The following is a 13277-nucleotide window of genomic DNA, read 5'->3' as shown; positions in this document are numbered from 1 at the left end:
ATTGTGATAAATATGCAATGATTCAGTGAATTCAGTGCCAAAGTAGGGTGGTTGTACAATTCTATACCGTTTGGAGTCTCAGCTGTAGATTATTCATCATCAAAATCTAGATCTACAATTTTGGTGGGGGTGATTCAATTCAACTCTGAAATATGTTAAAAAAAACTAAACAAAAATCAACAATGTAAAACTGACTTTCAAATCTTTCTTTCTAACTCTGACAGGCTCCAATGGCCACCTTGTCAAAAAAAGGTACAAACCGTACAATGGGTCGTGCAAAAAAAAAAGAAACAGTGCATAATAGCGTTGTAGCGGCCAGCTTCTTATCTATCAATTAGCTCTCAAGCTGCCACTTGCATAGACCGGGTGAGCGATAAATGTAATGACTCGAACAAATAATAACAGAGATCCTCCTTCCACCATCCAAGAAAGCGTACGTTTGCAACACCGTGCTCCCATTGTAGCTCTTCACTTGCACTGGTACGATCGAGAAGATGCAAGTATCTTCACCGGCCCCGATATGTCCACACATCGGAGAAAGAGGAGTCGCGTCACTCTGGCTCGCCTGGTTGCTCAGGTTTCCCTTCTTTGTCCTTCTGTTCAAAATGAAGTATCTCAAGATGCTCTCCTTTGCATACAGCACAAGTCAAGCAATTCTTGCAATTTCTGCTCATATATCCTTCTTTCAAACATCCAAAACAAATTCTATTCTTTTTTATTAATTCTCTTCTCTCCTTTAGTTCCTTCTTTTTGATCTGCCGACACTTCTCCAGTGTGTGACCCCTCATGTTGCAGAACAGACAAGGATCTTGCTGCTGGCCGATATGTGAGTCAGCTTTCTCTCCTTTAGTTGTCAGGTTCCCTTGAGCCTGTTCTTCCATGGGTTCGGCAGCCATAGCAAAACTGCTTTTAACATATAACATATAACATATATAACATATAACAACTACAGCATGAAAACAGGCCTGTCCGGCCCTACCAGTCCACGCCGACCATTCTCCCTGACCTAGTCTCATCTACCTGCACTCAGACCATAACCCTCCAATCCCCTCCTATCCATATACCTATCCAATTTATTCTTAAATAATAAAATCGAGCCAGCCTCCACCACTTCCACCGGAAGCCCATTCCATACAGCCACAACCCTCTGAGTAAAGAAGTTCCCCCTCATGTTACCCCTAAACCTTTGTCCCTCAATTCTGAAGCTATGTCCCCTTGTTGGAATCTTCCCCACTCTCAAAGGGAAAAGCCTACCCACGTCAACTCTGTCCGTCCCTCTCATAATTTTGGTCGTCCTCGGCTTCTCTCTTGATCTACCGAATGTCGAACCTTTAGCAGCTGCTGGTGTTTTGGCCTCATCAATATTCCCATAAAGTGGATACGTCAGTATCTCCACTTGTACCTTTATGAAGTTTTCCAAGTCCGGAAATGTAGGCGAACGTTTCTCGGTTCTTTGGATTTCATATGACCAATCTCTCCACCTTTCTCTGAGCTTGTAAGGCAGCTTTCGAAGAATGGTCATCATATTGGAGTGAACGTTCATTTCATCCATGTGTTCAAGCTGCTGCATTGCATTACAACAACCTTTGAAGAATAATGAGAACGCTTGTAAAGCCTTTATATCACCTGGCTTGATGATTGGCCAGGCCAATGCTCTGGATATATAAGCAGCGGCAATCTTCTGCTCATGGCCAAAATGTTCTTTAAGCAATCTTCTTGCCTCCTTATAGCTCTGGTCGGGATGCAAATGTTGACAGCTACAAACTAATTCTCTGCCTAGTCCTCTCGTATATTGTTCCAGAAAATGATAACACTTTCATCGTCAGTCTTCCTTTCTACTCCTCTCTCAAATGCCTTGATAAAAGGTTGATATTGCAAGGGATCACCATCATACACAGGAATGTCTCTTGCCGGTAGGGTAGAAGAAAGATTTTGTTCAGCAAGAAGTTCGGTCGCTAAACTTTGCTTCGTAATAGCTCACATAAATAACGTTGGTCTCCATCATGACGTTCCAGGGATTTAGTGTGAGCACGTCCCTGCTCATCCCTCGGTTCATGAAACCCTGTCTTCCTTCCTTGATGAGGATGTGGGGTAAAGTGTGTCGTACCACTAGCTTTTACCAATGGTCTCCAGGTTGTTTGCTTTGGTCTAACAACTTGTGGCTCCCATTCAGGCCAGGGTTCAGTCACGGATGGTTCCTGTCCAACTGGCTTTGGACGACTCCTCGTCCTGAATAAGAACTCATCCTATCGGATACTATCAAGCTGCTTCTTGATCTTAGAGCGCTAAGTACACTGGGTTTTGTCTTGGCTGCTGCCATTTTAGACTCCAGCTCCAATCGTTCTTTCTCTCTTTTCAATTGATCACTCCTCTTCTTGTAATCTAATCGTCGTCTCTTCTGTTCTTCTTCTTCTCTCAGTTGTCCTTCTTCTTTCAGTTGTCTTCTCTTCCGTTCTTTTTCTTCTTTCAGTTGTCTTCTCTTCTGTTCTTCTTCTTTTTCTTCTTTCAGTTGTCTTCTCTTCCGTTCTTTTTCTTCTTTCAGTTGTCTTCTCTTCCGTTCTTTTTCTCCTCTCTTCCGTACTTCTTCGTCTTTCCTTTGTTCTTCCTCCATTTGGCCTTCTTACTTCTCAATCTCGTGCTTCTGTGCCATGAACACAGCTTGTTCAGCAAGAACAGCCAGTTCCACCTCAGCCTCCTTACGAACAGAAAGCGTCAAAGATGCACGAGATTTGATGCTCAACTTTGAGGTCAAAATATTTGAAGCACTATCTTCAGGTTTGATGGGGTCTGCGTCATCGCCACCCTCGCATAAGGCGCCCTCAATATTGGTGGGGGCGGCCTCATGACCTTCTTTGCTTAGCCATTCAACAACATCTTGGATAAATCCATCAAAATTTTCGACCACCTGCTGCATCCATTTCTCTTGCGCATCCTGGTCTTCTGGTGCTAACTGTAGCTCTCTCAATGTTCCATAGATGCTATAGATTTCGTCTTTGTGGTTAAGTTGATCCAGATTGAGCTCCACCCCTGCCCTCTTTCCTAATTTTATTAGCTCTTTGATGTTTTCCATGGTCTTCACAGCCATCTTATATTTACGTTTCTTCAGCTTCTCATTGTTTTCATAAGCCATATCTTTGCCAATTTGAGTAAGCTTAATGGCCCTTTTCCCCACTTTAGGCCGTGTTCCACCATCACCACCTTGTGACTGAACATCGGATTTAATTTCAGAGATTCTGTGGTTGGTAACATAAGTCAGATATGTTTTCCTTTCCACTATCTTGGTATATTTTTTAAACAAGAATTGGTAACCAGGGACTCCCAAGGTCGTTGCTACGCTGTCCGCAATCCAAGCTCTTGATCATTCGAAAACAACCTTTGTTTTCTCATACACAAAACCAAATTTAAAGCAGACTACGATTTCTGCTGTTTATTCCCACAGTCTCTTTCCAAGAGCCAATTCTCTTCAAATAACTCTCAAAGACAGATATAATGCTTCAACTTTTGGCAATAAATCTCCCCAGGTCAGTAAACTTTTGTAGCCTTCGTCTCTTGCGAAGATAAGCTTTCTGAACTTTCCGAAGAGTAAATTCCAAAAAATCGTTCCAGCCTAGGCAGATTTCACGATGAATCACACCAGTTCACATAAGATCGCACACTTCTTCTCTTGCGAAGGCAAGTTCTCTGAACTTTCCGAAGAAGTGGATTCAAGCAGATCGCTTCAGCTAAGATGGAATTTTACACGATGTAGCGGCCAGCTTCTTGTCTATCAATTAGCTCCCAAGCTGCCACTTGCATAGACCGGGTGAGCGATAAACATAATGACTCGAACAAATAATAAGAGATCCTCCTTACATTTGATAGTTAGTCTTCTTTATTTGAAGGTGCAATAAACATATTGGCATATCTCTTGTCATCGACTGGTTATTAATTTGCTAGGTAAAATTCCATATCTTACCACAGTCTATGCGATCGATACTGGTTGCCAGATATAACTTCGACACAGTTTGTATTAATCTTCTTGTTAATAAAACAGGCGATTACGTCTTGGCTCATATATCTTTTGGCGGAGCCTCTGGCTGACCCTCTGTCAGCACCTCCTTGGCTCACACACACTCTCTCCGCCAGCACGTACCCAACAACCCACACTCTAGCTCCGCCCAGCCCCAATGTAAGCATTGCATTAATTCTATAGTGTCCAGACTACAGCAGGATACAAGGTAATAATATTAATATGCAAAAATGACTAATAACTGCAAAATGGCTCCTATAAGAGTGCTACAGTTACAGAGAAATTATGGTTAAAAAAAGGGCAAGGGCCGCAACAAGGTAGATTGAGAATTCATCCTTAACACATGAGATGTCTGCTCAAGAGTCTGGTAACAGCAGGGAAGAAACTGGTCGTTAATCTGAAGGTACATGCTTTTGAGTTTTTTGTATCTTCTGTCTGACAGAAGAGGGGAGAAGAAAAATGACTAGGGAGTGATGGCTGATGGTCAACACCTCCTACAGTACTGTCCAATGCACTTCTATAACTTACCTTTTGTTTAACTCTATTGGGAGAGAGAAGTTGGCAGAGTGAATGAAAGGACAGAAGCAAGCACAATGTACTAGCCATTGTTAGAATTCACCCTGGATTGTCCCCTCTGGTTGTGCTCAAACATTTTCAGATTTGAATTATTCAAAAGGGGGGCAATCAAAAGAATACATAAGGTCATAAGTGATAGGAGCAGAAGTAGGCCATTCGGCCCATCAGGTCTACTCCGCCATTCCATCATAGCTGATCTATCTCTCCCTCCTAACCCCATTCTCCTGCCTTCTCCCCATAACCTCTGACACCGTACTAATCAAGAATCTATCTATCTCTGGCGTAAATATATTGATGGACTTGGCCTCCTCAGCCTTTTGTAGAAAAGAATTCCACAGATTCACCACCCTCTAACTAAAGAAATTCCTCCTCATTTCAATAGACAATAGACAATAGACAATAGGTGCAGGAGTAGGCCATTCAGCCCTTCGAGCCAGCACCGCCATTCAATGCGATCATGGCTGATCACTCTCAATCAGTACCCCGTTCCTGCCTTCTCCCCATACCCCCTCACTCCGCTATCCTGAAGGATTTCTTTCCTAAAGGAACGTCCTTTAATTATGAGGCTATGACCTCTAGTCCTAGACTCTCCCACTAGTGGAAATATCCTCTCCATATCCACCCTATCCAAGCCTTTCACTATTCTTCTAAACTCCAGCGAGTTCAGGCCCAGTGCCATCAAATGCTTATCATAGGTTACCCAATTCATTCATGGGACCATTCTTGTAAACCTTCTTTGGACCCTCTCCAGAGCCAGCTCATCCTTACACGATATGGTGCCCAAAATTGCTCATACTCCAAATGTGGCCTGACCAGCGCCTTATAGAGCCTCAGTATTACATCCCTGTTTTTATATTGTAGCCCTCTTGAAATAGATGAAATAGAAATAAATGGAAGGAATAGAAGATTAGCACCTGCTTGCTGAAATCCAGTTGACGTACTCTGATTGGTACTAGCAATGCTTTCTGCTGATGACACAGTAGTCGATGAGGCTGGGCTCTCAGGAGGTTGTGAGGGAACACTAGAGGTGGAACTCGAGCCTGATTGTTGTGTTCTGCCCTCTGGTAAAAATAAAAGAACATTCTTAACAAGAGAGCCACTTTGAATCCTTCGTCTTACAAGGTAATGTCTTTTCAGATACATTAGAAAAGTACTATCAATCCAAAGGCATTCTCCAAAATCTGCAATATACAGTGACCTACAATGTAAAAATGCTTTCTTGGAACCAATCCAGACAAAAACAAACACAGAGCCCAAAAAAATCACTATTGGATGGGATGATAAAAATATTTGGGCAGAGACAGTCTTAAAGAAAAAAAAGTGATGGAAGGAGTATGAGATGTAATTCCAGAGCTATGGTTCTTGATTGCCAAAGGCATAGCCACCACAATTGGGGAAAATATTGTACGAACTGAAAGAGGCCACAATGGGATGCAAAGTTCTCGAAGGGTTGCAAAACTGGAGAAGGCTTCTGAAAATAGGAGTGCAGAACTTAAAAATGAGTCATAGAAATTGAGGGTTTGATCACTTTGTTTCTCTATTTCAAAACATGAAGCACATTCATGAAACATTCTTGATAATGGAAGCATTCCAGTATGAATCCCTATAATCAACTAGAACCAGTAGTTAATTTCCAATGATCTGTGCCAATGTACTTTCAACAAAATGTGATGAAACTCGTGTTCTAAATATTTATTTAAATAAAAACTCATTATTCCAATCTCACCTGTGCCCTTCCAGCAGATTAAGGGCCCTTTCATCAGACTGCCCTGTGCATTCTTAATCAGGTAGCACTTCAGGTGCTTTTGTTTCTTGGGTTGCGTGATTAACTTCAAGTTGATATGATTGGAAAACTCCGTGAAGTATCGAAATCCCTTCTCACCACAGCCAACGCAATTTCCAGAGAAACCTGGAGAAACATTGAGGATAAATACAGCTAGCAGAAATTATGTTTTGTTGCATAACTTAAGCAAGCTTACTTTGCCTAAAGGACTCCTACAACTTGTTGAGATTTTTTTCCCCCCTCAAATCTCAATTCAAAAGATAAATAAATGTCTTCTCTCTTCAATAACTGCATGTTCACAAGTTCATAAATAGGAACACAGCCCAGATATCCTTGAACTATACTAAAAACCAACTGTAATTTGATAATTTAACAAAACAATATCAGATATAGTTACAAGATGCAATTCTATATCTCAGTAGCACAGTGAGCACTCCAGAGCGACAGACTTGCAGGATGTGCATCGGAAACTAAAGTGGTCCTCCTCCAATTGATGGACATTCCTTATGCGAAAGGATTCCAAGAATTTAAAAGTGATCCTCACACTCCCATTTATTTGACTACAACTTGTAATAAAACAGTCCCTCCAGCAAAGTTTTTCCTGCAAACTTAAGAAAAATATATCAATAGCAAGGAGTATATTATCCAAGATATTTTGTTCCACAAAAACACAATTTCAATATGCAGTTGCTCAGTGCGCAATATGCATAGAAATTGCAACATTAAGTTAGGATATGCAAGCAGAAAACAGTCAGGGCTCATCAAATCTTGAGTTAATTATAACAATGACTGTTAATAATTGTGAGATAAAGAGCACCCCTGCACAAGAATGGGTAGGTACTTCAGAGCAGTGCTGGCTCATAACCTCGTAAAGAGGTTAACTCATATGTTCTTGAAAGGAAAGACCTACCCAACTTATTATTGAGATGAAGAATACATTGTCAGGTTCTTCCCAGAAGTCATGGTGGACCAGATCTCTCAGTATTTTTTCAGATGAAGCTTTTAATTTTGTTTTGGAGAAAACCTCTGGCCACCTCATCTTCTCCAGTAATCCAGTGCCACCATGATGTCCAATCATACTTTCTGAGGATAATCAGCCCATGCACAAGTACAATAAGCAGTGCCAAATACCAAAGTGCAGAATATAGTGTTATAGCATTATGGAGAAAATGCAGTTTCAAAAAATTACAACGTCTGCAATGCAGTAGGTTGGGAGATCTGGACTACACCTTTAATTCATGAGGCCCATTCAGTGATGTGATAACAGCAGGGAGAAGTTGTCCCTGAATCTGGTGACAAGTGCTATCAAGCTTTTATATCTTCTACCCAGCAGGAGAGGGTAGAAGAGGAAATGACCAGGGTGAAAATGGTCCTTAATCACATTGGTTGCTTCCCTGTGGTCAATAGGAATGGAGGGGGAATGGAGGGGGGGGGGGGGGGGGATGGGGCAGGAGGTGGGAGGCTGGTTTATGTGATGGACTTGGCCATATTTACAACCCCCTGCAGTATCTTGCCATCTTGCATACGGTCCACATATAGGTCAAACTATGTTGTGGATGGGATGTTTTCTATGGTGCATCTGTAGAAGTTTGTAAGTCATTGGAGAGGAGCCATATTTCCTTTGTCTTCTGAACAGGTAGACACATTGATGTGCTTTCTTGGTCACGGCTTCATTCTGATAGGTTGAAGATAATTGTTGGTGATAATTACAAAGAGGAACTCATGGGTCTCAACCATCTCCACGTCAGCACCCATTGATGGTCACTGGGACTTGTACACCACTTTGTTTCCTGGTCAATACTAGTTCCTTTGTCTTGCTGACACTGAGGGAGAGATTGTCTTAACATTATATTACAAACCTCTCTGTTTCCTGCCCTTACCCTGTCTCATCATTGTTTGAGATCCAATCACTACCACCCAAGAGGAATCACCTGCAAATGAGGTTGAGCAGAATTTCGCTGCACAGACGTGAGTGTATAAGGGTTATAGTAAGGGGTTGAAAATATATCCCTCCAGGGCACTGATGTTGACAATTATTACGGAGGATGTGTCGACACCTACCCTCACAGATTGTGGTCTACGGGTCAGGAAATTGGGATCCAGTTGCAGAGGAAAGTGCGGACTCCTAGGTCAAGGAGTTTGGAGATGAGCATGGTTGGGATTATCTGAAGGCAGATTAAAGTGCATGCTTGACTCATGGTCTGCAAATCATGCTGTTTGTAGATCATGTGTTCACAGAAATTACATCCCTGCAAAGAATGGAAGTGTCCCAGATTCACAGTGACATTTTCACACATCTGATTTCTAACTCCTCAAGTTGTCGTTAACAAAAGTGACTACTTTTCTTCTTGATGCATAAGGCTGCTCCCCAATTATGCACACTTTGAAAGGCAGATTTAGCATTTGAGAGGGCTTTTAATAAAAATTAAGTAAGTTAAATGTTAACGCCATTATTTAATTAAAAATGCACAACAATGCTTCTGTACATTTTGCACCAGATCAGAATCCACCAAAGGAAAGTGTGACTCAGACCCGTGTGCTTTACTGATGTAACCAGGCATGTAAGGTCACAGAGAAAAAAAATGTTCTCAACATCTTGCTAAGGAAATTAACAATAAAACATAAACACTTTCAGCAGGAGACGGTCTACAGTATTTAATCAATGAGGCTGTGATAGATCTCTGCAAGAGCAACCAAAGTCAAAGCCTAAAGGCCACACTTTTCCTCTTGCGCAAACATTTATTCATTTTTAAATTAAAATGTGTTTTGGTTTCTGCCTCAACTATTTCAAATACAAGGCATTCTGTTCTCTGCAAGTCTTTCCCTTCTCTAAAAAATCCTGTCCACACTCCCAGGACTACTATTTATTTTAACCTATGGGATGTAGGTATCAGTGGCAAGGTCAGCATTTACTACTCATTATTAATGCCTATAATGTGGTAGCGTCCTGCAGCAGCATTTCTGGTGAAAGTGCTCCCACTGTTGAGTAAGGTTGAGTTCATAAGTGATCGGAGCAGAATTAGGCCATTCAGTCTACCAAGTCTACTCCGCCATTCAATCATGGCTGATCTATCTTTCCCTCCTAACCCCATTCCCCTGACTACTCCCCATAACCTCTGACACTCATACTACTCAGGAATCAACCTATCTCTGCCGTAAATATATCCACTGACTTACTCTTCACAACCTTCTGTGGCAAAGAATTCCACAGATTCACCACCCTCTGACTAAAGAAATTCCTCCTCATCTCCTTCCTAAAAGAATGTCCTCTCCACATCTACTCTATCCAAGCCTTTCACTATTCTGTACGTTTCAATGAAGTCCCCACTCATTCTTCTAAATTCCAGCGAGTACAGGCACAGTGCCGTCAAACGCTCAATTTCCAGTAGAAAACTAGGAGTATCGTAAACTGTGGATGTTGAATTCCACACCAATTATCCATCTGTGCTTGTCAAGATTCCACAATTTAAAAAGAAAAAAAAATTGTGTGGAAAGTTAGAATATTCCAGAACACTTCTTAATCATATCATATATCATATATATCATATATATATATATACAGCCGGAAACAGGCCTTTTCGGCCCTCCAAGTCCGTGCCGCCCAGCGATCCCCGTACATTAACACTATCCTACACCCACTAGGGACAATTTTTACATTTACCCAGCCAATTAACCTACATAATCAAGGTAGGAACTGCAACCACTACCAAGCGCACAGCTAGCTCTACAACAGCAGAATGATACTAACTCATGTATTTCAGTGACATTGACAGAAGATGGGATTTACCTTGATTATCAGATTACAGCTCTAACACACAGAAAACTTATAATAAAATTGTGATGACCTTTTTACTAATTGTGTGGATTATTACTGCTGATCTTTCAAATGGGCTGGCACAACAACAAATGCCAGGTCATGCCAAAAACTGACATGAATTGTAAACGGGCCAGTTAAAGCATGAGCAATGAATATTTGTAAACTGAATATATACATATTAAAAATCCAATAAATTTTCATTAAATTTAAGAACTGTACACTCTCAAGGTGTCTGTAAAGGTGCTATGGAGTGTGAGTACTGAGAGTGCTCCTTACAGTTTTGCAATAGCCATCCCTCAAACCAGGGCAAGTTAAGATTTCTGTCTACTCTAACTCCTCAAAAGTGCTACTTGTGAGCCGGTTTGATTCCATTTTAGCAGAAAGCAAATATTCAAAAAGCAAAATGTATTACTAACAGGATTTCACCACAACTACAGCCTGCTATTTTACCTGAAGTCTGAAGAAGGGTCTCGGCCCGAAACGGCACCCATTCCTCTCCAGAGATGCTGCCTGTCCCGCTGAGTTACACCAGCATTTTGTATCTCTCTTCGATTTAAACCAGCATCTGCAGTTCTTTCTTACACATTAAGAACATGCTATTTGGCACATTGTGCAAGCTGATCCAAGGTGCCCATTGTAATGTTACCAAAGTTGATTTTAACTTCTAGGATTGACTTGAATCTCACCAGACAGCTTCTCTTTATCTTTATCTGGCAAATCAGTAGGAAAATTGTTTGCCCAGAGGCACTGTACCTACAGCGGTAGGGAGATGTCAGACTGTACTGCAGATGTGCCAAGATTAGTTTGTGAAAGAGGCATTTTAGTTTGCCTAGCAAAGAAACCTTGATACACTGAACAACCTATTGGGTTGCTTTGTGGGGAGATTTAAGAGTTTACTAATTGTTACAGCTGGACAAATTTGCAATCAGATCCCAATGACATAAACAGGCATATTTGAATTTTGAAATAGAAATAGAGATAGAAAATGCTGAAAGCACTCAGCAGGCCAGGTAGTATCGGTGAAAAGAGTAATAGTGGAAAGAATTTCTATTGCTGAATTATCAAAATAATACCAAAGTTGTATCAACATTTTAAAACATACACCAATAGATTTGTCCTGAATTGAGCAAAAATAAATTAGGGTTGAACCATGATTCGAACTCCAGATGAATAACAGGGTCCTTGTATCTCATAATTCCCACAAAGATAATAATATTTACAATTATGATATAAAATAAATCTTACCCAATAGAGCATTTCGACCATTGTCATCTGGTAAAAATCGCTTATCCACAGCACAGACTAAAAGGTGCTCCAGAAGGTTAGGAGATTTAGCACCGACAAGCAAGAATCCCGATGGCAACTCAATCTGCTCGTTTGACATAGAAACAAGTCGCAAGTCCTTTCCTGCCTGACAGAAGCCTTAAAAAAAAGTAATAAGCAATCAGACTAAAGCAGATTCATTTATTTAAAGCAAACAGGGTCACCTTCAAGAGGCAGAAAGAAAGCTCCTGAATTTTCACATTTATAAATTGACTTATCTATTTGGTTCAAATACAATGCACTTGTTTGAAAATTCAAATTAACCTTTGAGTAATCCATGAATCCAAAACTAAAGACTATAAAGGTAGTTTATATGCCTTCACCAAAACTGTGCATCTTCTATCCAGTATCAAGCCAGCAAGAAAAGGAACTTTATATTTTTCATCAGTTAAGTAAAACTAGTCACATTAAAGACGGATCTTGAGCAAAAATAAACTGCTGGAGGAACACAGCAGGTCAGGCAGCATCGATGGAGGAGAATGGACAGATGATGTTTCGGATCGGAACCTTGGCTCAGTCTCATTGTTCTCCCTTCAACAATCTGAAGGTTCTTGTTTTATGTCCTACAAATCAACAAGAAAGCCCTAATGCAATGTTGAGGGTCTGTGGCATTTTCTGTTTGAACGATGATCCAAAACTACAGCTGTTTTCCCAGGTAGTTACAAAAGTCGCCAAGGCAATACTTTACAGAACAGCAGAGGATTTATGCCCAATTTCTTTGTCAATACTTATCAATCAATGATACTGAAAAATAAGAGTATCAGCTCTTTATCATATTGTTTCATAAAGAGTTTGCTTTGTGCAAATTGGTTACTGTATTTCTAACATTGTAACAGTGACTGCATTTCAAGTAGTGTGCTTCATTGGGCGTGAAGTGCTTTGGATGTCCTGGGGTTGAAAATTAGGTTAACAAAACTTAAGTTTGCATTTCTCTCTTCATTGCATTCATTCTGTTCAGATTCTTAACCTTTCCTGTCCCTGGAAATGCAAGCCAGTTTCTTTAGCTCTCGCAACTCAGTCATACAACAGAGTCTGAAAGTGAAAAATTAAATTGATCGTGTCTCTATGGAATTGTTGACCTCAAACGGAATATTTGAAATAGCATTAGATGCAGGTTTCTGGCCAAGCAGCCACTACCATGAGGAGCAAAAAACAAACTTCTGGAGGAACTCCGTGGGTCGAACAGCATCTTTGGGGGTTTTGGGAAGAGGGCCGAGGGAGAAATTGTTTCGGCTTGAGACTCGACATAAGGACTGCGAGTGGAGAGGGAAGATGGTCGGTATAAAGAGAGGAAAAGGGATGGTGCAGGGGTCAGTAGATGAGGAATGGGGGATGATGGGCAGATTGAACCAGGCAGGGGAGGGGGTGGATGGATTTGGGAGAAAGAGGCAAGGGGGAGATAAGTGTTTCTAGCAAAGTTTATATTATGGGAAGGAAAATAAGAAAAAGCAGGACATCAAATCCAAAACACTATTCTCCAATGAAGGGCGAGGATAATTCAATGGCAATTATCTGCATAGATTAATCTTGTATGCCTCAAATAGCTTCCTGAAAGGCTGATTTGTAGATACAATAGCTTTATAATGACATCCTTCAGGCAGCTGGCCATACTGAATATTCAAATCTCTAAAGCCTAGCAGCTGGATCCTGATCAGTTGGGCAAGTGGACTGAGGAAGTTAATGAAGTTTAAGATGGAGAAGTGCGAGGTGTTGCATTTTGGTAAGTCTAACCAGGGCAGGACCTACAGATTGAATGGCAGGGTTCAGGG

At 41.0% G+C, this 13277-nt stretch overlaps 1 protein-coding gene across 5 annotated transcripts in view; it reads right to left on the bottom strand.

The window, feature by feature from the left end:
• Positions 1–13277, bottom strand: part of greb1 (growth regulating estrogen receptor binding 1) — a 167968-nt gene that overhangs the window by 75948 nt on the left and 78743 nt on the right. For all 5 annotated transcript variants that reach the window (XM_078399267.1, XM_078399265.1, XM_078399270.1 and 2 more), the window contains 3 exons: positions 11431–11607; positions 6312–6494; positions 5500–5646 (listed from right to left, as the gene is read on the bottom strand). In XM_078399267.1, coding sequence (XP_078255393.1) covers positions 5500–5646; positions 6312–6494; positions 11431–11607 — 507 coding nt within the window. The remainder of the gene's footprint in view (positions 1–5499; positions 5647–6311; positions 6495–11430; positions 11608–13277) is intronic.

This window comes from Rhinoraja longicauda, chromosome 5 (assembly GCF_053455715.1).
Source record: "Rhinoraja longicauda isolate Sanriku21f chromosome 5, sRhiLon1.1, whole genome shotgun sequence".
Taxonomy (NCBI): domain Eukaryota; kingdom Metazoa; phylum Chordata; class Chondrichthyes; order Rajiformes; family Arhynchobatidae; genus Rhinoraja; species Rhinoraja longicauda.
This window is presented reverse-complemented; position numbering and strand designations above follow the sequence as displayed.